Below are 26,740 nucleotides of genomic sequence, written 5' to 3' on the forward strand. Positions count from 1 at the left end.
TAAGTGCATGCCGGAAAACACGTAGATAGATTCTCGTCGACTGAAATCAGAACGCGACAGGCGAACCTTGTGCTGCGACAGCAAATCGGAAAACACCGTCTGTGCTTCTCTTTCAACTGTAAGCTCCTTCCAGAGGGAGTTTTTACCATATGACTTCTCTACCTTACCGAAAGAACACCCAATTCCGATCGGAGGCAGATGCAAGAGGATGTGTCTGGTGGAGCATGCTTGTGGCACACTTCGCATGTGACCATTCTCGCGGTTGTAACCTCGCTCGCCTAAGGGATATCCCATTATTGAGGTATTATTTGGGCTGCGCGAGCTGTGAATACAGCGTCAACAATGTGTCATCGCAAAACCATGCCATAGTATTATGCATATCCGGAAAACATGTATATACACCACTGTTGAGATGATCGCAACAATTTGGAAGATTTGTTCTTACAGGATTACCTGTCGGAGACGTAGAATAAAGGAGATGTTGCCTTGGTGTGTTTGAGCTAGGAAATTGCGATATCGCCTTCGAAGGGCAACAGTCGTGGCATATTTTCAGTCATCCTCATGGCTCCAATGCTCCACAACTAGAAAGTATGTGTTCGTTGGATTATGGTGTTGGTATCGTGTGGATCGTGGTAATTATGGATGGCATGGCTCGCCAACTATTGGAGCTTCGCACGATCAAAGCAGCCAGCGTTTGGCACTGGTAAAACTGTTCGTCTCGCGCGAGAGACGTCTACAGCTCGACTCAGGATGATTACCAGCATGACGAATGAGACCGGCTGGTGGTGGGTTTGTATAGAAGCGAATGCTGTCATGCGTGTCGCGGAAAAAGACGGCCAGTGTTGATGGGCAGAACCGTCGTCGCTAGCGTGCATTGATCCCACTTCAAATTCAACGACGAACCTCCATGGACCCCTCTATATCCATTACCGCTTTCTTCTTTTCTCGGTCACTGACGCTACACGCTTTCACTAGTTTTCCCGGAGCATGATCAAATAAGATGATGCCCTTCGCACTGCCCAGCTGCGCCGCTTGTTGACTTTCTCAATGAGGCAAGCCGCTTGCAGAATGTGGGGCAACGACACGATAAAGCCATACTCTTGCCTGTAGAACGGTGGGGTGGTCTCTACATCAATCTTAAATCCGATGGACATGCTAGAGTCAAGATGCTCGCAATATCATAATTCCACCGTTTCAGACCGTGTCCGTATCGGCTACGACCACCCTCTTCGAGCATTCTCTTCAAGAAATTACCGGAAGTAGGTTTATTTGGCTCATTGAAAGGGATTGGATCCAATCAAACCTTTATTCGACGTGCAAGAGATCATCAAACGTGGGCGGAGCGGACTGAGGGACAAAGCTCCTACAGATCGCTAGCGACGGACTACGACCAATGGGCTTACTACCTTTTCATGTGCTTCAATCATTTAGTATTTTCTCTCGCTTTTCTCTGATGCACCCCTCTTCAGTTCCACCGTCTGAACTACTAGAACAAGAGAATTGGCAAACAGTGAGAGCATACACGAGGGACACGAGCAGCATTCGTTACCGGCACCCACTTGCTAGGTGAGGAATGTTGAACCTGCCCGCCCGACCTGCGTATCTGTCATGGCAAACGTTCTAGGAATCCTACGTGCTTTCCCGACCAGTTTGTCGGCAACGACATCGGAAGTCTTTGTCATTGTCATCAAGCGCCTTATCAATGAGAGTCAAATAGCGGCCTTGAATCAACTTCACTTACTGAGTAGAAGTGGCTCCTTGCGCTCACTGTCAGGTAGGCTTGTCCTTTCTTTTGATGACCTGCTCTAGCTACTAATCTCCTCCACCCTAAAATCATCTCCCGTTCACGTCAATAAACCGATACGACTCCGAACGGTACAGTCAACTGGATGATATTGCAAAATGAGTTTGGGAGGGTAAATCTCCGCTTAATGGTACCTCCTTCGCGCTCGGCCCTCGTAGTATCTGATCGTGTCGAGCAACTTTCGCCCAGTCGCCATTTGAATGGTTATATACAGCAACAACAACTCCATATCGCCGGGGTTTCGAAGCACATTGCGCCAGCCGTTTCACTGGTCGCTCGAACGACTCCCAGCAATCTGGACTTTTCTCTTTAGCAATTTCCCCCGAGTGACTCTCCCCTCGCCGAGGAATGACTGGTCCGTGAATACTGGATTCACCTCGCGCCCCACATTATCCCGATGGAGGGCCTTTCGTTGCCAGTACTTTTACGTCATGTACAACGTCAGAACACGTTATATATCCACGATATCGTACACTGGTGTTTCATTCCACCGCCGAAAGAGATAACCTTCATCCGCTCCAACACTCAACTCAACTTTCATTCTGGGTACCACGACGACACTTGTACAGAATGAATACCGAAAATTCTTTCCCCGACCGCCAGCGCGCTGATACCACTACTACACCGGCCCGTTTTGTCGCGTCAATTGCTCAGATGCTTCGTGGACCTGCTGGTTTTGATGGCTTCGGTGTGATCCGGGACGACCAGTACTTCCTGATGCAGCAGCCTACTGTATACGCGGGCAACGAAAGAGTCTGGCGCCGTAATCAAGCAGACTCTTACCAAACTCAGGGTAACGCTCAACATGATACGTTCTACCCCGGTTGGAACATGCTTGGAGAGCTCCAGCACTTCGAACCCAGTCTTCCGCAGTATCCAGAGACCAATGTCGCCCTCGGTAAGTGTGGTAGTATCCAAGTTATGTCTGAAGCCTGTACTGACTGCTGTTAGGTTCCCACAACGGCTTTGTCGATGAGTACACGTATCCTCTGGGTCGGCTTTCTCCTTCAAACAGCGCCGAACTTCTCACATCGCCCGATTTGCCCGACAATGATGGCGCTGTCAATGTTGAAGAACCCGTGGATGTCGTGAAAAACTCGCTTGTCGAGAAAGAGAAACAAGCTAGGGCGGTGCTGAAGAAGCAGCGGAGCCAGGACAGTGTGGTCGAGCAGATGGGTGAATCCGTCAACATTGTCCAGACAGCCACTGGGGTCCAATTCGGTGGCGTTTACTGGACTGCACCTGCCAATGACACAACTATCCCTTCATCACCGGCAGAGATAGTCCTACGCATCAACACACTGACGAAGGCTATGCAGAACAGGCACGGTTGTAGGGAGAAGACTACAACCGGCCAATATCGGAATCGTTGGAGTGACGATTCAACTTACTACTCCGAGGACGAATTCAAGGCAGCTTCTCGCGATCTTGTGGTAAGTCATTAACTTGTCGTATACTCCTTGCTTCGCTAACACAGTGCAGCTCGCTATGGTCGATATCCATCAAAACGGTTGGACCAAGACCATCTTCGACAAGGGCGAACGTGAGAATTGCCAGGCCACAATGTTCTACACCTTTGGGGATCGTTTCGAAGCCCTTCGGGAGCTTCTTCATGTGAGTCTCTCAACCCAGTGACTGCAACTACTACTGCTAAGCATCCACAGTACTCAAAGACAACTTGCCAGGACATCCTGAAGGGTACCCGTTTCCATACGATCATCGGAAATCCACGCACTCTCACCTTCCGCACGGCGACCAACAAAGTTGCGAATGCGCATAAGGCTAGTCTTATTGCGAGAGGTAAGGAGTCTTCCAACAACGAGAAGCACACAATCAGTGAGGCGCACTCCAACTCCGAGGAGTGTTCCAACAGCGAAGAGTCTCCAGGGCCTAAGAGACCTTCAAAGGGCAAGAAACGGGCTCATGAAGACGTGCTTCAGGTGAAGGAAAAGCCGGGGGTCAACCTTCTCCGTCCAGAAGCGGCTGCGAAGAAGCGGCGCAAGACGTGATCATTTGCTTTTCTGTTTCGTATCTTCCCGGCGCCCTATACCCTTACTTTGATTCAGTATCCTTTTCCTAGCTCGGTGCAATGTTTCAAACAAAATTGTACCTCTGTTTACTTGCAGTACCAATATCGCTTTCGAGCTCCGGAACGCCCTTCACTTCGCTGCTATTACGCGGTGTTGCAGATTATAGCCTTGGCTCCCGGTACATGAGATTTGCCTTAATCGTGTTGCAACAGCGCCGCAAATAGTAACTTTTCGTTGTTTCTGCGTTGCGAATCTGTGCATTTACATAATAATACCTGCGCTCTGATTTTACCCACTCCTGAGATTCAACAGTGTCGTGTAGTTGATGACATCTTGTACAGTGTTACGGAAGTCCGCTAAACTTTACTGTGAGCTACCTCACTGATCTAAGAGTATCTCGAAACCTTCCTGGTGTATCATACTTTTGTTCTCCGCGCTCTAGAGAATTTACGCAGCATTGTGATTAGGGCTTACAATCGTACCCTCGCTTCAATTGAAGGTCACCCAGTAAATTCTGATGTTGTGAACAACCCCGCCCAAGGCAAGTACAGATCACTAAAAGAACCGAAAAAGTATGTTTGTGCTTGAATATCAAGTGTATTACATGCACCGCATGTGCGCAAAGTTATATGTACAAAGAATCTACCTCTAAAACTCCAAAGTCTCCATCTACCGACTCAATGATCTCCACCCATAACCGCCATGTTCTCGTTCGATTAAAAGTATCGAGCGAGTCGAAAGTATGCGTCTAGCAAGACTTGATAGCAGAGGCGGTGTACTTGCAGTTGCCGGAGGGGCCCTTGGAGACGGACTTGGGCTCAGAGCCGGGCTTGGTGCCCTTGAACTCCTCGCAGATGGTCTTGACGGAAGAAGCGCAGGTGCCGGTAATGGTAGCGGTACCACCGAAGTTGGGGTTGATACCAGCAAGGACCTTACCGTTGTAGGCCTTGACGTTCTTGATGACAACGGAACGGGCGACAGAGTTCTTGCAGTTACCGCAGGCACGGTAGAGCTTGCCGAAGTCCATGACGGCTGTGGATTTGTTAACGGTTGTTCAAGTGGGTGTTGTATCGAGAGAGTTGCTTACTGAAGCCGTCAATGGTGACGGTTCCCTTTCCATTGTGCTGGATGACCTTGTCATCAGCAGACTGGGCACCTCCGCCCTTGATCAAGGCGTTACCGTCACCCTTGAGGGAAAGAGCATCCTCGCAAACATCAACCCACCAGACGTTCTCGATGGTGCAGGATCCTGTGTTAAGTCAGTACATTTACAATATGAAATGCTTGCAGGGGTAATGCTTACCCTCGCAGTGAACACCCTCGATCTGGTCCTTGCCAATGATGGCGTTCTTGAGGGTGCCTCCGTTCTTGATGAGGAAGACAGCGTCCTTGTCACCACCTTCAACCTGACCAGTGCACTTGGCACCACGGCCGTAGGTCTTCATGCCACCATCGAAGGTTCCGCTGATCTCCTGGGGCTTCTTGTAGGTAACAGAGCCCTTGGAGGCGGGGACCGGGAGAGAGGCACGCTTGGCGAGAGAGAAGAACTCGCCAGGGGCGGAAGCAGCAGGGCCGGCAGCGGCGAAGCCAGTGATGGCAGCAATGATGGCGAGAGAGAACTTCATCTTGATGGTTGAGTTGGTTGATCGAAACTGTAGAAAGTCGAAAGAGTATGCTTTGGCAAAGTATGTATAAAGAATGTAAGTCTCTGAAAAGAGGTAGCGAAAGTGGGATGCTTCAAGCAACGAAAGACTGAATGAATGTGATGGTGGATGATTTCCTTTTTGCCGGTGGCCTCTGTGATACTTATACTCTTCTCAACTCACTCTCTGCGCGCCACACTGGTGGCACTTACACATTGGTCCGAAGATGTGCCATGTGGAAGACAGGGTACTTTCCCTCCCCGGCGGTACCCAGGAGGCCAGGCCCAGCGCATCATGCGTTTGTAAATAGGATTCAGGCCCAGAAGGATACGCCCACAGGGTTTCATAGGCGCTAGAGCCCGTGCTTTGGTGGGGCATGAAAGTCGGAAACGGGCTCATGGCAGGATGTCTCGACATCGCCTATGTCAGGGCTCTCTTGTACCGTGGATTCTCTCAAGTAACAGTTACAAAATGAATGTTATCCAGTATATTGGACTCACTGTCCATGGCGTCAGGCTGAACAAGAATCTGTTCTGCAACTCAGGGAGGGAGATCGACTGATGCGATAGACTCCTTGCTTCCGAACTCCACGCGAAAGCGCGTTATCATGGGCATCTCGCGAAAATGCCAGTAAGACGTCCCATGTCCGATCAGCTAGGACCGGATTCAGACTGTCATGCCGACACCAACGCTCGGAAAGATGCCAAGCTTTGAGCTGAAACCGCGCAAATATCCACATTGATACCACCTATCTGGAACGCCAAGGAGAACTGAAATTTCCGCTGGCCGTATGGAACGTCTGGCCAGTCAAGCAATTCTCCGGGAACAGTGTTGGGGTCATGCCAAGGCATGTCTGCGACTCATTGTCCGGGGCGAGCCTTGCGCTAGAATCTTGCTAGATTGTAAGGTTGTTTCAATGCTGCTCTTTAGCGCATAGGAACCAATCGCAGCTCTTCCCAGATAAGCTTATAACAAGCTCGTTGCGTCTTGGCATGTCATGTTGCGCCAAACAGGCGTGTCGTGCATGACGCCCAGTTGTCGTTTCTAGCTCTTGTACACTGACCACACTGACACCGATGGCGCATGTCGAAGAAACCTCGCTAACGGGACTCGTTCATCGGACTGATGATTCCGATTATTTCAACGATCCAGCAGCGTTCGAATTCGAGAGGGATTGTTTGTCTGGCATGTATACCGGTGTAGAATACCTAAACCATGTATGCTGTGGTTTGGTAGTATTCTGTAATGACATATCGATTACTGATCGACATCGCGAATCATGGGTATAACGCGATTTTGCGGCGTGTCGTGCCGCGTTTCGCTGACCGGGTTGTCGTTATCCGATGGCATGACTTTCATTTTACGCCAACTCGACCCTTGTTCGATCCTACGGAGTATGTGCAACCACAACTGTGTTTGAAGGATTCTAATATATGAGTTCGTGTTGTGTAAGACCGAAAGCTACAGTGAGTGATATTTGATTGTGGCGCTTGGTCAATGCACGCGTTTGAGAAGGGCCGCAGTGGCGGACCGCAAGCGATAGTGTGGCGCTGAGATGTGGCTCAAGGATGTGGCGCGGGACCGCCAGGAGGTGGCGCTTCCGAAGCGGTGGTGCTCTCCACTTTGTTCTAACCTCCGTTCCGAAAGTGTCCGACACGGCACAAACTACTTCCTGCAATGACGATGGCCCGCAAGAAGAATCTATTTCGAACCCTTCACCGCACCGTGGATGATATGTGCAGACACATGGATATGTTGCTAAGGTCGTCCACGTCACTGGTCAACGGAAGTACATCATCTGCACACACGACTCGCTGTCTCGTCGCCTAAGCGCATTCTCGACCAGAAAATTTTACGAAACTGAAACGCTCTGATCCGAGAAGAAATCAGCGTCATTCTGCACTACTCAAACATGAATATGATGGGTTAAAGTAAGCCAATATTACCCTCGCATTCACATCTGAACGAATCATGTTTGCCGTGTAATCGGCATCCAGCCAGATAGCGGCACAGTTCGCTGATCAGGAGAGCTGAGCATGCTCTCCTGGATTAGTGCGGATTCAGCGTTGAGATCATCATTGCTAGCTCGTTTCCCTCTGTCAATCTCATCGGCGAGTCTATGTTCCATGTGTATGTCCGGGATGAAGGGTCGAGGTGCTTTCCTTACTTGACCGGTCTCCACCAGTCTAGGAGGGTATACAATGGACGGAGACTTCAGCTCACCGCTATCCGCGGTCTCCGCGAGCTTAACTGCCCGCTTGCATAGCGACTGATTCAACAACAATCGTTCTATAAGCAAAGGATGACAGAATGCCTGTGTCTTTAGGAACGTCCTCATGAGGCTGCAGCCTCATGTGCACTTGGAAGTAGAGTACACAAAGGACCAACCATGAGAGAAGCATATCACGAAAGTGTCTAATACGTGGGAGCGAATCATACTATCCACCTATCAGTTAGCCCCTATAGTGAATCTTCCAAATTTATCGCACCTCGCCTGCTTCACCTCCCATCCTCTTCCCCCCTGCACTCGTGCATAAATCTCCACTGCCTACCCTGAAATACTGTCAAACTACCTTCTATTACTTCCGTCCTACTCACCCTTACCAATTGGATCTTCAAACCTTTGCTACCTGTTTTCCTCAACTTCTGAACCTGCTCCATGAACTTTTGCATCGCTGCCTCCTCAACAGGATCTAGATCATACCAACCAGGGAATACGAGGTTGACTACATGAATATTCTCACATTTACCAAGCGCCCAACAGACATCTAGCATACTACCTGTGTAGGTCCAATCTCTAGGGGTATCGAAGGGAATACACTTAGCAAGTCTAACAACGGCACGGTTACCCGTCGCCGGTCTTACTTTGCCCCAACCGTGGTTTAGCTGACCCTGGGGTGTAAACTGGAATGGCAGCGGTAGAGTGATAGACCGAATATTTTTCTAACCGAACACTCTAGTAGTGAACAGAAAAGCATCAGCGATCATCCATCCATTCGTGCCACTGCATCGTCACTCATTTTCTTCGTAGAAACATCGGGTAGCTTCATGTCTGAGCTGCTTACAGACTCTCAGCAGACCTAGTTCCACGCCATGTTCACGCCACTTCGCTTTCAGGTACTGCATATTACAATTGGCGGTCGTATGCTGATGCGAGGTGATATCATGGTCGGTTTCGGACCAGAGCTCGACGGGAAAGGGAAGTGTCAGCGCGGCGGCGTATGCTAGCATACGTAACTCCGGTGGAAGATCGAGGAGCCGGAACAACGGGGCGGTCTGACTAGCATGTGGAGCATCTAGGTATCTGCGCTCGGCGTAAAGAGTGGGATAGCAGCGGTGGCGACGTAGCTGGCGAGTCGCGTAGGCAGGCGGTGTACCACTTTTCATAGTAGCCACCATTTTGCCTGGAGTCTTAATCAGAAAGTAAGCTATCGATGATTATCGGTGTGATCCAACGTGTGGGCTTTAGTATACATTCGCGCTTGATCTGACGCAAACTTTCTCGCTCCTCACAGCGTGTGACATATTCACATAATCAGCCAACGTTTGTTTGGAAACTATGTCAACTTCAACTAACTACCTAGTCTGGACTCCAATCTTCATGTCTTCTACTGAAAGGACACTACATGTAGTTAACGAGCTATACTAGCTTCCTGCAAGCAGCAAGCAAGCCGTACAGCCACTCCTTGCAATGAGGGATCATGCGGCGCATCCAGGTCAAACGAGGTATAAACCCCATGCTCCTTCCTTGCGAGAGGAGGGAGATATGCTGCTGTAACAGAATCATCACGTTCGATCAGTTTGTTGATGCACAGATCAACCTCCTCTTCCATCTCGTCCGAATTGAGATCGGAATTATCGTTCCTAACTAGGAACTTGCTCCCGTTCTCTCGCTCGCACTCGGCTTCCTGAATCATGAAGTTTCCATGAATCATAACGCCTGGACAGACTTGAGCACCCTGGCCTGGATGAAAATCCAGTACGTCAGCAAGAAAGACAAGGAGCTGCTGTTGAAGTCTGTGAAGAGTTGCCGTTTTGACCGCAACTTTGACGCGAACGGGCAAGTCAAGTCGAATCAAATCAATCCGCAACTCCGTGTTCAAAGGGAAAGTGACCGTTGCCACGATGATGTTGGCTATCGGGATCCAAAGGTTTGAAAGATCTTCTCGCTCTGACAACTCGAAACGCATCAGGATAGTGGGTGGGTTCTCTGCTTGTCGCATTCGGCGTTTGCCATGGATAAAGAGTGAACTAGCCATGTACCAATCCTGCATCAACTTCAGGTCGCCGTAGGTGGCTCGCGCACTATACGACGTCAAGCTTCCAACGACATGTACACTCGTGTACTTCTTGAGGGCCAACTCTCGGAAGCGGCGGTTTATCGAGAAGGGTTCAGAAAAGCGATGTGAGATTGTTCGATTATCCGATTATCAATGTTGTACGTGAGCTGAGTGATGTTTGAACACATAAGCATAGAGAGAAGCGTTTCGCGGATTGATGTCATAGATAGGAGGCGAATGATATCGACTCTGGAGTTCACGCCGTGAGAACTTCTCTCGAGTCGACCGTTGCTGCTCACTTTGTACTTGATGACTGGATATTCTGTACAATCGCGATGACTAGGTGCAGCTAGAACGAATGAGGCTTGCGGGCTATCGACTTTTGTCCGAATCTCTCGAAGCACTCGTGGTGATTGGAGATAGGAACTAATTTCAGGACTCCGCTGAGGAGTCAGCAGCGTGATCATCGCATTTAGGTTGGAGTCGCTGACGGTAAGTCGTTGTGGATGGTGTGAATGTCCATGAAGTTGCCGTCCTGAGAATGCGAAGGATATCTCGATGTTTGCGCGCTGTCGGTTGCCATTCGTCGTAAGTATGTCTTGGTAACGCCAGATCTCCATCATGATCGGTTTCAGGTCGATCCATGGCAGGAAGAAATGACACGGTCCTGGGCAAAGTGGGCTCAGATCGATGATTACTTTGCGTACATAGTCGCGATACGGACCGAGATCGAACATCCATCTGCTCAGCAGCCCCATGCTTGAAGCATCGTTGAAAGCATTGGATTGCGTGGAGAGTAAAAATATGTTTTTTGAGAGAAAGATACTCCTGCATTCACCATAGAGCTGGCGGCAGGTAGCAAATACCTGGATGTCTGGCTTGGCACAAGCCATCGCCGGCGGCGATGGATGTATAACCGGGGCAACATACGGTGTTAGTAGAATTGGGTCCTCGTACTTGAATACATTTCGAATGATCTTGTTCCGAAGCTCTCCTGGAAGGTTGAGTATAGGTGAGCCTGGTTGCGGAATGAAGGGAGTCGCCATTGTGGAGGGAAGATTGTTACGGTCGAAGTCGATTTCGATGCAGAGAGCCTGGGGCACAAGTCGTGCAGCTGGGTGGTTAGAGGTGTCGTGTGTGCAGATTAGAGGTGTAGTACATTATATAGCGGCGCGGCGGAAGCGATCCTCTAGTGGGTGGTGTTGTACGCACAAGCGGTGGCAGGGAAACATTCACTCCGTCTGAGGGCGACATGAGGGCGAACGAAGACCACTTGTCTGAATTGAGAGAAGTTCCCACCCTCATGACCTTTGCATCTCTTATTACCCGCTCTGGGAATTGGAACGCCACAAGATTACTACACACGCAAACAGAACACAAGGCCTATTACGACAACTGCACGCGGTAATGGTTGGATAACTGAAAGGCATGAGGTTGGCGTCGTGGTGAGCTTTCAGGGTAACTTGAGCCTGGGGCCAGTTGGATTGGCCGTTCCTCGGATAAAGCGCAAATGATGATCATAAGTATGGCGCTTCATTGTGTTGTGTGAGGTGGCTGATATGTTTTCCGAGTCGTTTCTTTGAGCTCTCGCCGTCCTGAAGACATTGTAGCGTTGACCGAATCTTAGTACACTGAGTCCAGATCATCTTGCAATGGCGCCTGAGGCGTTTCGTCGGTCATCTCCATCACCTGCACGAGTCAGGTTTGTCTTCAATACGTAGGTCCAGAAAGTATCTCCGCCACAGAAGGAATTGAGGCTTGGAAAGATGATTCCATCATGACTTCAGGAACCTTTCGACCCACCTTGTTGTATAGACCCTGTTGTGGAACATAGGGTCCGTCATCTGGCGGTAGGTATTGCGGGCAGATACCGAAAGCGATGGCTCCTCTGCTAGCGAGGTGACGTTTGAGCTTCAATGCGTTAGATAGTACACGGGCTTGGTTTATGCCAAACTCGTGCTCGATCCGGGTCATGCAATTGTGTACAAAGTCCTGACTTTTTGGAGAGGCCAAGGGCATAGCAGCAGCCTCAAAAAAGATCGTTAGTGACACGAACATGTTTTTAGTCACAACTTTGAACATACCACATAAAGTGCCCATACGGTGGAATACCCTCCTGCGACACGTACAATTGGAAGCCGGTCCTTCACTGATCCGGTTCCGATTAGCGCTCGGACGAGATTGTGCGTGTTGCCTCGGAAGTTCCCATCGAGAGATTTGAGAGCTATGCGGTATGGAGATGCTGAGACTGTACTGCCTGACGCAGGCCATGGTTTGCCTTGTCCCGACGCGCCTGCCGGTGACGATTCGCTACTTGTCGGGCTGGTCGCTCCGCTCGGTGCAGCATCAGGAACGTCGTGCAAGAATTGAGGCATGCTTGCTATGATGTCGGATTGTAGCTGGTATAGAGTGCGAGCGCTTGTCTCTAGCTGCTCGTGATACTTCATACCAACAAGCGTTGGTAGACTGGCTGTGAAGTCCGCTAAGATACAATTTCGGATGATGTCATGGAAATAGATTCTATTGTAGCGTACCCAGTTCCATGTCTGAGCGGCTGTTGCAGTCGGGTAAACATGGTAAAAGTTCTCATAGCAGCACTCTTGTTCCTCGCAAGGCACTACATCGTAGTCCCAGTCAGGTCCTTGGTCCTTGAAAATGTTGACAGCAACGTCGTCAAGCTCCAGAGCCGACTCTATTATATCTGCCAAGGAAAACGCTTCTTGATTCAGTATCCTCGCTCTTAGGTCAATGGTCTTGATATGAAGGAAGAAGAATCGATTTCTGGGATCCTTGGTATCCAAATGCTTTATGACTTCGGTGTTGAGATCATGAACATATTGAGGAAGTGGAATGCCCTTTCCCATGCAGTTCATGGTGAGCAAACCGATGGTATGGAGGTACATTCGCTGTCCCGCTGGAGTGGAGAATTGGTCCATCCCTCGCATTCTGATGAGGGAGGCAGCACCGTCGACATGGTTGCTCCATCCAGCTAGAGATTTGTCGTTGAATGTTGCTTCGAACATGCTGAGAAGGTTGACGGAAGTGAGGGTGCTATCAGCCTTCACTTCTTCGGGCGAGGAAATCGCCATATTAGCCATATTTATAGCTTCGAGGTACCAGCGTGTCGCTTCGCTTTTCAAACGGGTATCCATGTAGAGGTTGGCTACACCAGCAATACCCAAAGCCGTCATGGACGTTGCAACGAGCGGATGGAAGCCATGTGTGGATAAATGCTGCTGATACTCGACTGACTGTATCGACGGCTGATCCACTCCTGTGCAGTAGTAAGACATGAAGAAGGAGATTCCCTGATCAATGAGCGACGCCGTTATAGCCGTCCCTGGGCATTGTTTGGTCATGATCTGTAGATATGCCTCCCGCAGATCTCTGGTGTCCCTTGCATCGCGTGCAGCGATGGCTTTTGCCTTTGACTTTTTTGCTTTCGCCTGAGTCTGTGCGGTCTCATCATGGAAGAAAGCGTCGATAGTTCGATCATATCCTGGGCATTGGAACTTCCGTTCAAAACATTTCACGCAGCCGCCTGGACGTTCATCGCACTGTAAAAGTCTAGTCAGCAACCTGGACCACCGAGGCTAAATTGAACGCTCAGTACGAATCGGAACTGAGATCTGAATCTACCATGCCGCACTGGATTCCCAGTTAGGAAGAAGCTAGTCGCGGCCTACGGCAGGCAGCGGCGACCACGCGCGGCACGCTCCCAAATGAAGTCATTACCGCACAGCATGGTATATATGTGTATAGGGTTCGTTACTCACTTTAATCTTTCTCTCGCGACATTTCTTACAACCCGTCGAAGGTCGCCCGCGATACACCATTGTGGAAACGTGTGAATACGGATGTTATCGCATCAAGGGTACGGAGGGTAATAGTAGATGATCCTTAAAAGACACAGCCTGCAGTAGAGTCCTGCTCAAAGGCTGCAGGGCATTGTGTCTCTTCTGCGTGTAGCTCAACGAAAAGACTGGTGGTGACGCTGCTCAGGTGGTGACCGTAGGTTGCACACGATTAATGTCGACGCGTGTTTCTGACTGCAAGCCACGATAAACGTTCCGACAAAACTGATGCATGTTGTTTCGTAGAGACCGGAGCTTGTGGCGGAACATTGGCGATCCGACAAATTGGATGACCAAGACGACGGTTTTCTTGGTATGCAGAAGGACGGTGGTAGGAAAGGACGCCTAACGTTAGCGCATCGATGTCGCGCCTTACTTTGAAGAGAATGCTCTGCGATTGGCCAATACATCATCAACCTTGAACATGTCAATGGATCCCACGGCCAGCGCTTGAAAGAAGTCTACTGAGACTTTGAGTATCTAGTGCCATGTACATTGCGGAGATTTGATGTGGGGTTTGAGACCGTAAATGCTTCTAGATGCTGTTTGACCCTAAGCCCCACCAATTAGACAACACGACTCGGCACACCGTTGGGGACCTTCCCAGACAGCGTATGTACTTTTTTACGTTTATATAGAAATGATCTGGAGATTATGTCATCAATCACCAGCAATGGCTCAGGCGTTGTGGCGGAGTGGTTATCGCGCAAGACTAGAAATCTTGTTCCTTCGGGAGCGTCAGTTCGAATCTGGCCAACGTCGTCTTTTTTTGCCTATTCTATAGGCAAATCCAGCAGTACTAAATGATTTTGAGTTTGGAACTCCATTTTTGTGTGTTTGTTGGCTTGTCTTTTTGCTAGATACTGGCCATGGACAGCAACCAGATGTGTATGGAGCATGCGTGTTTAGCATGTGTTTGGGCCAAGATACGCGATATTAAATCTGCCAGCTTGTTCTTCATATGGAACAGTGGTACATGTTTAGGATCAGTGAGTGTTTCTTAACGCGACAGAGAAGAACTTGTCACTCCAAAATTCATTTTATGGAACCTCCTTATTATCTTCTTCAAACATAGCCTTTAGCCGCCTCTGCACACCTGCACCTTAGTTCTGCCCCCGCTTCGATTCCCTCAACCCTGTCCATCACATATCCCAGAATGACAGTACTTCTTACATCCTGATTCCCACTCCCACGTGCTGCTCTTATTTTCAGTCCTCCAAACACCATTTCCACACTCATAGATACAAGTGCAGTACTCGGAACCATCATCCTGGAGTACACATAAAGAGCGATCACCTGTTTGCTCTGCGTACCAGTCGCCGAGTTTGGGTATGGGAATCTCTGAGATGATGTTAGATCGCTTGAGGGTGGACGAGACAGGCCATTGATGAACGTACGGAGGTTCTGCATGAGTTCCCATCCACAATATCGTTTTCCAGTTCCCCCTCTTGATTCAGATGTTGCGATGACGCTCACAGTGAGCATAATGAGTAGTGCCAGGTTCATGATGTTAATGAGCAGGGCAAGGGCGTCTAGGTTGTGACCCTCCACGCATAGAATATGTTGATCGAAATGTTAGAAGAGATTAAGTATTGTTTACTGCTAGGATACTTAAAAAGCACTTTGACTTTTGCGATGAGCTCGTGGTACGCACACGTGGCTAGCTGCAGACCGTGCCACTGCAGGTGGACGTTTGTGCGCTCACGCTACATTGGTAATACGACGTCATGTCGGATATCACGTCGCGATTAGCATCAATGCATGAGCGAGAGGACCAAAGATTAACTTTATGGAATCGTGTATTCGTCATTAGTCGTGATCGTTCGAGATTGGACTCGTCAGCGATATGAATGTGGTACCCAGAACGCCTCGCTATGCAATATGGGTATCAAAGGACCTCAGACCAGGTTGCGTAAGATGTCAACGCCGTAATGTAGAAACTAGAACCAAGCCAAACTCCAGAGCGCAGGCATGTTGGGCCATCGCTCTTGCCAGGTAGCAAGTATGTCAGGGACACGCTCGTCGAAGCCAGAGCGAGCAGCTCCGCCACCTGATTGCCATCCACTTTCGCCATATTGTTCTCTTTCTTTAGCTGCAGCTTCGTTCAAGCTGAGCGCAAGGTCGAGAATGGCTTTACCACCAACGAGGGCTTCCTCGTGATTGTCCCTAATGTCAACGTTGAAGACATGAACAGGTCGGTTGAGCTTTCCACCCTTGTTATGGAGGTCTTCTAGCACAGCATCAAAACAACGCTCCTCGCAGGTTATAACGACATCGACGACACCAGATTCCGTGCCTTGTGAGCCTTTGTCTTCTGCGTGGTCTAAACGCGGCTTGCCAGGTACCCAATCTTGGAAACGTTCAGGGTAGCCCTTGATGTTCAAGTTGCGTCCAAGCATGTTAAGCAGGCCGTTATGGGTATAGAGGGCCGTATTCTGCTGGGCGAGCTCATCATGAATGGCGCGGTAGGTGGTGCTGTTGAAGTGGTAGACGTTGGGCTGCGTGATGGTCGGCCCAGGGAGGCGGACGAGAGAGCCAGTACCAAAGCTGATAGTGGGAAGGTGCGCTGAGGCAAGCTGGAGGTGAGCTTCCATCGAGCTAATCTAGTTAGTTAAAAGTTCGGCTTACAGATCAGCGATGGTCATACCGGTTCTGGTTACTCGCACACACAGTGCAGAACTTGAGCTTGAAGCCATCATCAGGCACCATGTTCTGCTCTGCGTGCGCGTCACTGCTGCCGTCCATACCCATAGAATCGCGTTCGGTTGGCGGCGGCGGCGGTGGAGGAACAGCAGTAGGAGTAGGCTGCTGCCCCTGCTGCTGCTCCTGCTGCTGCCTCGCGCGCAGCCGTGGGTCAGCAGACATGTTCGAAGGTGAGAGGTGTCGTGACTGTAGATGTGTGATGGACTGCTGCTCAGCGCGTCTGAGTAGGCAGCTCTGCAAATTCTTCATAAGAGTTAGCTACGATTCCACACATTTGTAGGCAACAGTTAAGGTAACATTCACGCGAGATCAGAATTTTCAGTGTATATTATTATTAGAGTCCTCAAAGGCTATTGCCTAGGACAGCTCCAATATGTGTTCATCATCGCAGAGGTGGGCACGCATCGGGGTGGGAAGAGACTTACAGTGGCACGAATATTTACTCAAGCTCATAGTCCCATACATCAAGGGAATGAGTACGGGTAGAGAAAAGTAGTGGTTGTGGTGGTTATGCGAGGCACGAGGCCTGTGAGGATTGCAGTCTTTGTCAAGCTCCGAGCTCAAGTCAATGTCTTTTTAGCGGCTGACTAAGCACTCGGGTGAAAGATTACGCGGGCCGCCGAACACTATAGGCTTGATGCTTTCGCATGTTGACATAAGGCGTTTACCTGTTCCTAGAGCGCTTGGACAGCATAGCATTGCCTAGTATAGATCGTATCCTGTTAGATGGGATCGTAGGTGGCGCTATGCAATTGCGCAAGCATACCCTGTGCCCAAATAGGTATGCCTAGGTAACCCAGCTCAAACGCACCTGTCACACGGCGTTTTGGTCTGGGTACTGTGGTCGAAAAACAATGATGACATGGCGAGGGGAATGATATCCGAGTCAAGTATGATGTGTTTGATCTCGTGACAGCACACGGTGAAGATTCCGTCAAGGAAGGTCCTCGTCGGACTCGAAGCGCATTCGACAAGCGGTGCGAGCGCAATCCACATGCAGCTAGTCAATGACCTGAAACGCCTACTAGGGTGAAAGTAGCCTAAGCATGCATTGATGGGGTTTGCAATCATGGAAAGGAAGAGCCGTCAGAACACACACCCCTCGTTGATGCCAGCAAGGCTCCGTGTTGAGGCCCGTTGACTTGTTATTCTACTTGATAATTATTCCCCTTTGCAAACCTCTTTCTCATGCCTTTTCACCCTGGCGACGCTGTCAAACTTGTCCTGAAACATAGCATTGGCATCTAGCACCTCCCCCGCCGCCTGGTGCCAAAAATAGAGTTGGCCTTCACCACCACGCGCGCGCTGGTGTACGACAACATCTAGAACCCGCCGAGTCTTTCGCTATAGTCGCGTCGCCCTTTGGCCGCGCTGTTGCCGTTCCCCTCCTGCACGGTACCCATTCAAAGCCACAAACTTGTCCCTCGGGTGCGCAGCTCGTCAGCCGTTCACCGGGCGAGTGTTAGCGCCAGGCCTGACCCCCACAACCCCCAGCGAGCGCTTCTCCAGCCGCTCTACATTGGAAATATCTTCACGCCCACCATTCCCGCTCCCAATCGCCAGGCGTATCTAAGTAGCCGACGCCGTCCTTCCAGAAGGCCTCAAGCGCGCCCGCGGACCCATTGGTCGTCGTCCATCTTGAACCATCCGATACAAACATCGAGTCACTGCGCCATCTGCCGTTGCCATTCCAGAGCCGCTCCAGACGTACCGGGTCGCTCTGATTCGAAAGCTGCTTGTGCGCCTTGTGCGCTGGCCACCTGGAGCCCGATTTGCTGCTCCTCCTGCGAACTCTTTCCCTATTACTGAAAGCTGAGCTGTGTCGCGAACCGACTCTGCCACCCACACTGCCCTCTACCGCGCTTGAAAAGTCCATATAGCTTACCGCCGACGACCCAGATAAACTGCATAAAGTACTTGCACTGCGCATGACAGACACCAACCCAGCACCAGAGACGGCCACCGACTCGCAGCGGCTGAAGGACATAACAGAAGGAGTGGCTGTCCAAGGAAAACACAGCGAACAAGATATGGCTGCCGACGTCTTATCACCACGGAGCGATCCTGGTGCATCCGCACAAGTGGGCGTGAATCGCACCTCTCTGCCCCCACTTGTCACTTCCCCGCCTTCCAAAGCGAAGCTTGAGCGCGCAAGCTCCTACATGAACAAGCGACTGTCCACTTTCTCCAACACATCTAATACACATCAATCCGTACAATCAAGGCCCCAATCAACTGCCTTCCCGATCTTCCACTCGAGTCTACCCTACTCGCTCGTGCGCGACTTCGCATATGACCCGCTACATCCTCTATTCTATGGCCCACTTCCTGAGCAGCCTTCCGACATCTCAACACCAGCGAGTGAACACAACCGGAGACTATCAGACCCGCCACCCGTAGCATGGCGTAGTGACCGAGGTGGTTGGTCTGCGGGGTCCTGGGATGAGAAAGACGGCGAACAATTGCCACAGACAGCATACGACGGAGGCCCGCCCTACAGCGAGGATGACGACATCTCAAGCCCGGTAGTCACCAGCCACCATGGCGCACGGCACAAGAAGCACAAATCCAATATTGTCAACTTCGATCACACTCGTGGGCGAAGAGGATATCCGGAGGAGCAACGGCGGGGTTCGATAGTGCCTATGAACGGCGAGAGCAGTCAGTTTGTCAACGATGAGGTTGCAAACGGACCTGGCGGCGAGTACATCACGTACCCACCCGAGTCGTCACGGCTCGGTGTGCCAGAAGGAGCATCACGACGAGACTCACATTTCGCAACGACCCTTCCACAACGCGCCTACGCAGATGCCGACGCAGATGTCGAGGGCCCGCCTTATGACTCAGACGATGAAATGTCAGAACCTGAGGACTACATACACGATGACAATCGCTTCTCGCGCGATTATCAGTTCACGATCGCATCGCCCGACGAGGAAATGCACGGCAAGGCAGTCGCCCTGTTTGACTTCGCACGCGAAAACGACAACGAACTACCGCTGGTAGAAGGGCAAGTGATACTGGTGTCATACAGACACGGTCAGGGTTGGCTGGTAGCTCAAGACCCGAAGACTGGCGAGAGCGGACTTGTGCCCGAGGAATACGTTCGCCTACTGCGCGACATTGAAGGAGGCTGGAATGGCTTAGTTGGTGCCATACAATCGCAGCCCGAACTGCTGCCTCCTGAAGCAAACAACGGACCCGAGAGCCTACTCAGCCCAGTCTCGGCCGGACCCGAAGCGAAGACGCCCACGCAGGCCGATCACCCGCAGAACTACACGCCTGTCATATCGACGTTTTCGACGAGCCACAAAGACCTGGAGAAGTATCCTACGAACAAGCTTGGAACACCCACCACCACTGAAGGCGGTCCTTTCTCAAGAAGCAAGGACACAGGGGGTATGGAGGGTGTCGAATCAACACCGGAGCCTCAATCTCAAGAACAGAAGCCATGAACATCGTAAGGTCGCTTGCCTCACTATCATGTAGCGCAAGTCCAGAAAACGAACCTCAGGGCAGTGTGGCAAGAACCTTAGAAGCCTGGGAGCCATGCACCGCTAGGCCAGCCTCCCAACCACTGGAGTCAATCGTCCAGACTCCTATCGTAGCTGGATGCACAGAAACGAGATGCGCAACGCGTTCACGACATTCGCTTCAATCCATGTCTTCTTATCCAGTCACTTTTTACGAACGCATTCCTCAGCATGTGGCGGTTCTATGCGTGTTTGTCCTCTTCACGCAGAGCGCCAAAAATGATACTGTTATTGCTACAGTAGGGACAGACAGGTACACCAACCTGACGAAGACGATGTGGAAGGATTTCATATCGGCTTAACAGGCATCATTGTAGTTGTATACTCTTGACGAACGACACTTGGCTTGGATTAAAAAAAAAGCAAGCCAAGTAATGACAGATCGGGAGGCAATTACCTCTTGAACTTAGCGATAGGGATGATGCGGTATATGAACCGCCATCCTTTGTAATAAATGACTTTTTCCAAGACTTGGCTTGTGTCTCAGTGGGTCATGTATGGGGTGTAATTGACTCTTTGATGTCTCGCATACACATAGATACCTCCCACAAAGATGGGTTGACTTGGTGTTGCAACCATACATCGGGCGCACCACCCACTGCTCTTCTATGGCGCGTATGATTAACGCTGTTTGGTTGTTCAACGTGTGAATGAGTAAGTAACGACGAGATTCTATCATTGCAGTGATTGTTTTGAGTTCGGCCGTCATTGTGTTGATCAAGCCATATACCAGTGCTATTCCTAGGATGCGATCCTTATACCATATATTCCTGTATGCTGCATAACGTGCCCATGTCCGATAGTGATTGTACGCCTGAACGCGTGCGCTTGCCAGACCGAGTGAGAATGAAGAACCGATTAGAAAAAAACACTATACAAGAAGACTGCCCAAAACAGTACGAATCAGCAAGAAGAATGTTGCCATTACGCCAGTCATAGTGTCGGGGCGCGCTTAAGACCCTGACAATACCGAACGTACAGTGCGTCGATAAAGTGCGAGTGTCGGATACCTGGTGGCCGAGCTTGCTGGAAGGTGTCGATCACGTCCTCAACCCTATAGCCAAGTCGCTCGATCATGTACGATACGAGGAAGAAGCCGGTACGATTAAAGCCGTAGTGACAATGTACTCCAATCAGACCCGGTCTACCCTCGGCTCGGATTTTGTCGACGAGATCAAAGAACTCCTTGACCTCAGCAGTCTGCGGGGGTTGCTTTGACACTGTAGGAAACTTGTGATACGGGATGCCGCCTTCTTCTAGTCCCTTTGGATCGTAGACAGGGTTGTCGTGCGAGATGTCGATAATTGCGCAAAGCTTGCCCGCCCACGTTCTGGTAAGTACTTTTGGTGTGTGCTCCTCGTCGACCTCCCGAAGCGTCTTCATTGCGCGAAAGACTCCGGCGATAGGTTCGGAGACGGGGCGGACAGCTTTCCACTTCTCCAAGTTTTTGACATCCCATTTCCCCTCAGTCGACAGATAGTTGAGTTGCCAAGCGAGCGACAGACGAGGATCGATGTAGTCGGCAAAGAAAGTGCCTATCAGGCCGGCTATTATGCGGGACGTAGACGGAGCAAACAGCAGGGAATGCGCAGCAGGTCTGGGCATTATTGCAGTCTTGACCACCAGTCGACGCGGATGAGGCGAGGGAATGTGTGAAGACGGAGTTGTAGTATTGGAAAGCATTGGTCCGTCAGCTGTAGTCATGCTCCCTTCTGTTGTATTCTCCTCTGCAGATATAAGACTCCCATTGGTGGTGAATACTGAAGTTGATTCGATGGTCTTGGTATCATCTTCGAGTTTGGGTAGATCTGTTGCATCAATACCAGAATCCTGGTGCTCTGTCCGCTTTGGCTCGTCGGGAAGGATCGCTGAAGGCACGAACGGAGCTGCTGCAATGGGCAAGCTTGCCTTCTCGCTTGGTGGTAGGATTGCGCTGACATCTCTTCCCAGAAACCCGACGATTTGTTTGACATTTGACGCAGGAGTGACCATATCTGTCTCACCAGCGGCGAGGAATACCGGAATGTTCAGTCCCTTCCACACCTCTTTACCAGGAAGACCCCCTTTCGGCGAGCCGCTTGAGTAATCAGGGCACATGCCGCGTGCCATCCTCAACCACACCGAACTTCGACTCTGCTTGTTAAAGCGCAACTGCAGTTTCTTCGTTTCTTCGTCAGCGTCCACTCCTACCATGCGTAGAACGCTCTTGCTGTTGACACCGCCTCTCCTATCCCAAAGTCTAATCAGATCGAAGAGAACAACGGGTGTAAATGTGACGGATCGCAGCTTTTTGACTTCTTTCTCAGTGGGAGGCTCTGCCTTAGGACATATAGCAATCAACCCGCTAACATGTTGCGATAAGAGATGTGCATATGGCGAGGACGGAGAAGCTAGGAGTGCGGCCAGTGAACACCCCATACTGTGGCCGACGAGAACGACAGACTGTCTGCTATCCGCTGCACGATAAGAATTGATAATGACGGCAAGAAGCTTTACAAGAGCTTCCGTAGTGTAGGCGTCCCATGCTTTTGGCTCGAAGCTCGACACGCCGCATCCAGGGAGATCTACGGCCAAGCATGGAGCAAGGTTGGAAAGGCTGGTGAGGATAGGACTAAATTGAGCGATAGAACCTCCGAGACCATGGATGAACACCAATAGTGGAACTGGGTACGGATCCTTGGGGAGTTTGTCCTCCTGATGATGTGGGCGATAAAAGGTCCGAAGCCTGGGATAGATGAAGCCAGTGGAAGGGACGGTGTACGAGCGAACAGTGGAATACTTCTTCAGTAGGCCTGAATCAGTCGTAGCAGCCTCATCTGCGGAGGGTTAGCAAGACAAGGCTAGATGATTACTAGCTGAACCACGTGATTGCGTGGGTATCCACGGGTGTCACTAAGGCCTCAAACAACTCACCAGCCGCGGTATCAGATGCATCTTGCGTGTTGATGGCATTCCCTTTCCCCTTCCCTTTGCTCCGATACCAAAGCACGGATCCAAATCCACACAGTGCTGTCAGTTGGAGCATGCCCACAAAAGTCAGAGTCAACCGCCCTCCACTAACTACGAATGGATTGAGAAGCTGGAGCAGACGATGAGCGGATTGCTTTATACTCTGGTCGTACCAGGGATTAAGGTCTGAAGCGGTCTGTGTCACTGGGCTACCAGGTGAGGCAGCGAGGGGAGCCTGTGGAAGGCGCAACGTGCTATTACGGAACAAGTCAGGACGCGAATGAGGCTCCATGGCCCTTTTCGTGCTCAAATGCTGAAAGTATATGCGACGGGGCGTCGAGGTGCTGGCGTGCGGGACGGTGACGAGCGATGTGCGGCAGCCAATGGAATGAGATGTTGCCTCTCGTGCCCGGATCGCTGGAGAGTAAGAGCCGGTGCGCGAGAGCGTCTCCTACTGGAAACCTTGCGCACGCTGGGGAAACAACGATTACGCAGCTATGATGGATAGTCTCTAATCTGGAAGCTGAAGACTGGTTCGATATCTGAGAATATCATCCTGACCAGCGATACGGAGAGATAGCGCCAGCGAGCGGTGTTTGCTTTGTCCGATAGTGTCGTCTAAACCTAGCTGGACAAGGAATCGCGTGGGAGTGTTTGCGATGTGAAAATTGCCTAGCTAAAGAGGTTTGTTATGGGTGCATGGGCGGGATGACGTTGGGTTGGGCTGCTGCCAGGCTTCGGAAGCGGCGTTTTCTTCCATCCATCGTGGGAAACTTGGCAGGGATGTGCTCGAGTGCTGGAGCCTTCGTTTCCAACAGTCTTCCCCTGAACGTCTCCCATCCATCGCGAAACTTTATGAGAGACTGACTTTGGTCTCCGCATTTCCCCATTTTATTGAAACTTGCCTCCAGTCACCCGCATGGCTGTGTAGGTTATCCCCGCACCTTTCGGTGCGACACTATAAGCCCGACATATCAACAACACATGCTTTCTTGATGCTTGATCGTTGATTCCTCCAACCTTTTAAAGGTGAAATATACTTCCATCGACCGGGTACTCGGGCTTAGACCGACTAGTCTAGAAGTTGTCAGTATGGACATGTTGCAAGTGTGTAAATAACCGAGCCATGCAGCCTTACGAACTCCGACGACCTCACAAGCATACCGAATCCAAGGCATGCATGCGAGTCACTCCCTGCCATACCCATCGTGAACTGGCGTCTTTCCAGAACACCCCGCGAGCGAACTTCGCCGTTGCAGACGCCGCATCTGGTCAAGCCGAAGCCGCGCCGGTAGTTACGCCGACACACACCGGACTTGGCCGCAACGAAAGCAAATCCCCAGGCCAAACGACACCACGCTAGATGGCCTCCAATCGTCATAATCCGGCTTTCAATCAGCTTCGTCGTATTGGTCAACCTCAGCGTCTGTCAAAACTAATGCGTGCAGTACCAATGTGCCCTCATCCGAGGAACCCCTCCATCCTTCCGAACTTTAGCTACAGCACGATGTGACAAAGTCCTGTCAATGCCCCACACAGGCATCTGTTGGAGCATTCGGATTGCTCCATCATCACTAGGGCAGTCGCCAATTGCTCATATCCCTGCTGCGGGAGTACCTGGGTACACGCGGTAACTGCTAGCTATCATCCGTATCTCACTCCCGGGTGACTACTTCGGCCTTTGAGTCAACTTTATCATTGCTCAGTCTTCGAATTCTCTTCCTGGCTATCTGTGCACCCTTACTTCTACACAATTACCTCTACACCATTGATCGCGCTCATCTATTTTACTGCAAAATACCAGCTCGCCCGTCATGGATCCGCGCAACCTTCAGAAGCAGCGTGAACCGGAAGAGCCACGCTTTCTCAGCTTTCCACACCTTCCTGATGATGCCAAACTTGAAAATGGAATGCCTGCGTTGAACAAGTACTCATCCACACTCACTACTGGTCACAACTTCCCGGGAGCCCAGGTTCGCTATTCCCGGTGTCACGATGATTCAAGTACTTCAGTCACTAATGGCTCTCATCGCTTAGGCAATGCTGTACGCAGCTGGTGTGCCATCACGAGAAGCCATGAAGACGCAGCCCCACGTGGGGATTGCAAGCGTTTGGTGGGAGGGTAACCCATGCAAGTCAGTTTACCCCATGGACTCGTGGTCATAGTACTGATGATGTTGCAGCATGCACTGTGAGTAGACGCATGCCTTCGGCGCGAAATAGACCAATGGCTGCAGCACCTCAATTTTGTATACTGACGACGCCATAGTATTGGATCTCGGGAAGGAAATAAAGAAGCATGTTCAGAATGACAACATGCTGGCATGGCAGTACAACACGATTGGCGTATCTGATGGGATTACCATGGGTGGAGAAGGTATGCTAGTCGGTATTGGCAAACTTTCGCATGATCTGACAACCCTCTAGGAATGCGCTTCTCCCTCCAGACTCGCGAAGTCATCGCCGACAGTATCGAGACCGTAACATGCGCCCAGCACCACGACGCCTGCATAGCTATTCCCGGATGCGACAAGAACATGCCCGGAGTCATTATGGCTTTCGCGCGACACAACCGTCCCTCGCTCATGGTCTACGGCGGTTCGATAATGCCAGGTTACTCTGAGACGCTGAAGAAGCCCATCAATATATCGACGTGTTACGAAAGCCACGGCGCATATATATACAAGAACTTGAAGAGTGCAACAGAGGGCAAGTTCTCGCCGGACGAGATAATGGAGGATATCGAGAGGAATGCTTGCCCAGGAGCTGGCGCTTGTGGAGGAATGTACACGGCAAATAGTAAGTGCCCCTGTATGAACTGCATGTGAGACATATACTGACTTCGTACACCCACGTTTAGCCATGTCAACGTCGATTGAAGCAATGGGTCTGACCCTTCCCAACTCCTCTACAACCCCCGCAACCTCACCCGCGAAGATGCGCGAATGTGCCAAAGCTGCCGCCGCGATAAGAGTCTGCATGGAGAAGAACATTACGCCCCGGAAACTTCTTACAAAGGCTTCTTTCGAGAATGCTCTTGTCATGATGATGGTACTAGGTGGATCTACAAACGCCGTCTTGCACCTCCTCGCTATGGCGGGTACAGCAGGCGTCCCCTTGACACTTGACGACTTCCAGCGTGTGTCCAACAAGATACCTTTCCTCGCCGATCTCGCACCGTCAGGAAGATACATGGCAGCCGATCTCTTCGATATCGGTGGTATGCCATCTGTCATGAAACTCCTTGTTGCCGCCAATTTGCTTGATGGCAGCATCCTTACCGTCACGGGCAAGACTTTAGCGGAAAACATCGAATCGTATCCATCACTACCACAAGATCAGGTACTCATCCGGCCGTTAAATAACCCGATCAAGCCTACCGGTCATATCGAGATCTTGCGTGGTAACCTCGCTCCCTCTGGTGCCGTGGCAAAGATCACAGGTAAAGAAGGCCTAAAGTTCACAGGCAAAGCTATCGTCTTCAACAAGGAACACGAACTCGACCGTGCTTTGAACCTCGGACAGATTCCGCATGGTGAAAACGTCGTCGTGGTAGTGCGCTACGAGGGCCCCAAGGGAGGTCCAGGAATGCCAGAACAACTCAAAGCCTCAGCGGCCATTATGGGCGCCAAGTTGACAAACGTTGCTCTCATCACGGACGGGCGATACTCTGGAGCTTCCCATGGTTTCATCGTAGGACACATATGTCCTGAGGCTGCGGTCGGTGGACCTATCGCTGTTGTGAAGAACGGTGACATGATTACTATCGATGCGGAGAAGAACCGGATTGATATGGATGTATCGCAGGAGGAGATTGACGAGAGGTTGGAGGAGTGGGTAGCGCCCAGCATGCCAGTTACTAGGGGTGTGCTGGCCAAGTACGCCAGACTGGTAGGTGATGCAAGCCATGGCGCTATGACGGATTTGTTTTGAGAACAGACCAT

The 26,740-nt window shown here is 50.8% G+C and overlaps 8 protein-coding genes across 8 annotated transcripts; 3 read left to right on the forward strand and 5 right to left on the reverse strand.

The window, feature by feature from the left end:
- Positions 1–2,374: 2,374 nt before the first annotated feature.
- Positions 2,375–3,813, forward strand: ALTATR162_LOCUS6584 (uncharacterized protein; the record flags this gene model as incomplete). Its single annotated transcript, XM_043314206.1, has 4 exons — positions 2,375–2,702; positions 2,756–3,237; positions 3,287–3,418; positions 3,469–3,813. 4 exons carry the CDS (start codon positions 2,375–2,377, stop codon positions 3,811–3,813), a joined length of 1,287 nt encoding a protein of 428 aa, XP_043170141.1.
- A 769-nt stretch (positions 3,814–4,582) lies between these two features.
- On the reverse strand, positions 4,583–5,459 carry ALTATR162_LOCUS6585 (uncharacterized protein; the record flags this gene model as incomplete). The annotated part of the gene is made up of 3 exons (XM_043314207.1): positions 4,583–4,866; positions 4,922–5,083; positions 5,138–5,459. The coding sequence occupies 3 exons, from the start codon at positions 5,457–5,459 to the stop codon at positions 4,583–4,585; spliced, it is 768 nt and encodes a 255-aa protein (XP_043170142.1).
- Positions 5,460–9,109: 3,650 nt separating this feature from the next.
- Positions 9,110–10,803, reverse strand: ALTATR162_LOCUS6586 (uncharacterized protein; the record flags this gene model as incomplete). Its single annotated transcript, XM_043314208.1, has 2 exons — positions 9,110–9,782; positions 10,688–10,803. 2 exons carry the CDS (start codon positions 10,801–10,803, stop codon positions 9,110–9,112), a joined length of 789 nt encoding a protein of 262 aa, XP_043170143.1.
- Positions 10,804–11,380: 577 nt separating this feature from the next.
- On the reverse strand, positions 11,381–15,117 carry ALTATR162_LOCUS6587 (uncharacterized protein; the record flags this gene model as incomplete). Its single annotated transcript, XM_043314209.1, has 5 exons — positions 11,381–11,446; positions 11,501–11,668; positions 11,887–13,256; positions 14,908–14,952; positions 15,009–15,117. The coding sequence occupies 5 exons, from the start codon at positions 15,115–15,117 to the stop codon at positions 11,381–11,383; spliced, it is 1,758 nt and encodes a 585-aa protein (XP_043170144.1).
- Positions 15,118–15,551: 434 nt separating this feature from the next.
- ALTATR162_LOCUS6588 (uncharacterized protein) lies at positions 15,552–16,476 on the reverse strand (the record flags this gene model as incomplete). Its single annotated transcript, XM_043314210.1, has 2 exons — positions 15,552–16,209; positions 16,259–16,476. The coding sequence occupies 2 exons, from the start codon at positions 16,474–16,476 to the stop codon at positions 15,552–15,554; spliced, it is 876 nt and encodes a 291-aa protein (XP_043170145.1).
- Positions 16,477–18,242: 1,766 nt separating this feature from the next.
- ALTATR162_LOCUS6589 (uncharacterized protein) lies at positions 18,243–19,769 on the forward strand (the record flags this gene model as incomplete). The annotated part of the gene is made up of 1 exon (XM_043314211.1): positions 18,243–19,769. The coding sequence occupies one exon, from the start codon at positions 18,243–18,245 to the stop codon at positions 19,767–19,769; it is 1,527 nt and encodes a 508-aa protein (XP_043170146.1).
- A 1,011-nt stretch (positions 19,770–20,780) lies between these two features.
- On the reverse strand, positions 20,781–23,088 carry ALTATR162_LOCUS6590 (uncharacterized protein; the record flags this gene model as incomplete). The annotated part of the gene is made up of 2 exons (XM_043314212.1): positions 20,781–22,663; positions 22,761–23,088. 2 exons carry the CDS (start codon positions 23,086–23,088, stop codon positions 20,781–20,783), a joined length of 2,211 nt encoding a protein of 736 aa, XP_043170147.1.
- A 1,522-nt stretch (positions 23,089–24,610) lies between these two features.
- ALTATR162_LOCUS6591 (uncharacterized protein) lies at positions 24,611–26,729 on the forward strand (the record flags this gene model as incomplete). The annotated part of the gene is made up of 6 exons (XM_043314213.1): positions 24,611–24,769; positions 24,834–24,931; positions 24,980–24,987; positions 25,066–25,173; positions 25,224–25,595; positions 25,657–26,729. The coding sequence occupies 6 exons, from the start codon at positions 24,611–24,613 to the stop codon at positions 26,727–26,729; spliced, it is 1,818 nt and encodes a 605-aa protein (XP_043170148.1).
- Between the last annotated feature and the right edge of the window lie 11 nt (positions 26,730–26,740).

The sequence above is a fragment of the Alternaria atra genome (assembly GCF_907166805.1).
Source record: "Alternaria atra isolate CS162 genome assembly, contig: 25, whole genome shotgun sequence".
Classification (NCBI taxonomy): domain Eukaryota; kingdom Fungi; phylum Ascomycota; class Dothideomycetes; order Pleosporales; family Pleosporaceae; genus Alternaria; species Alternaria atra.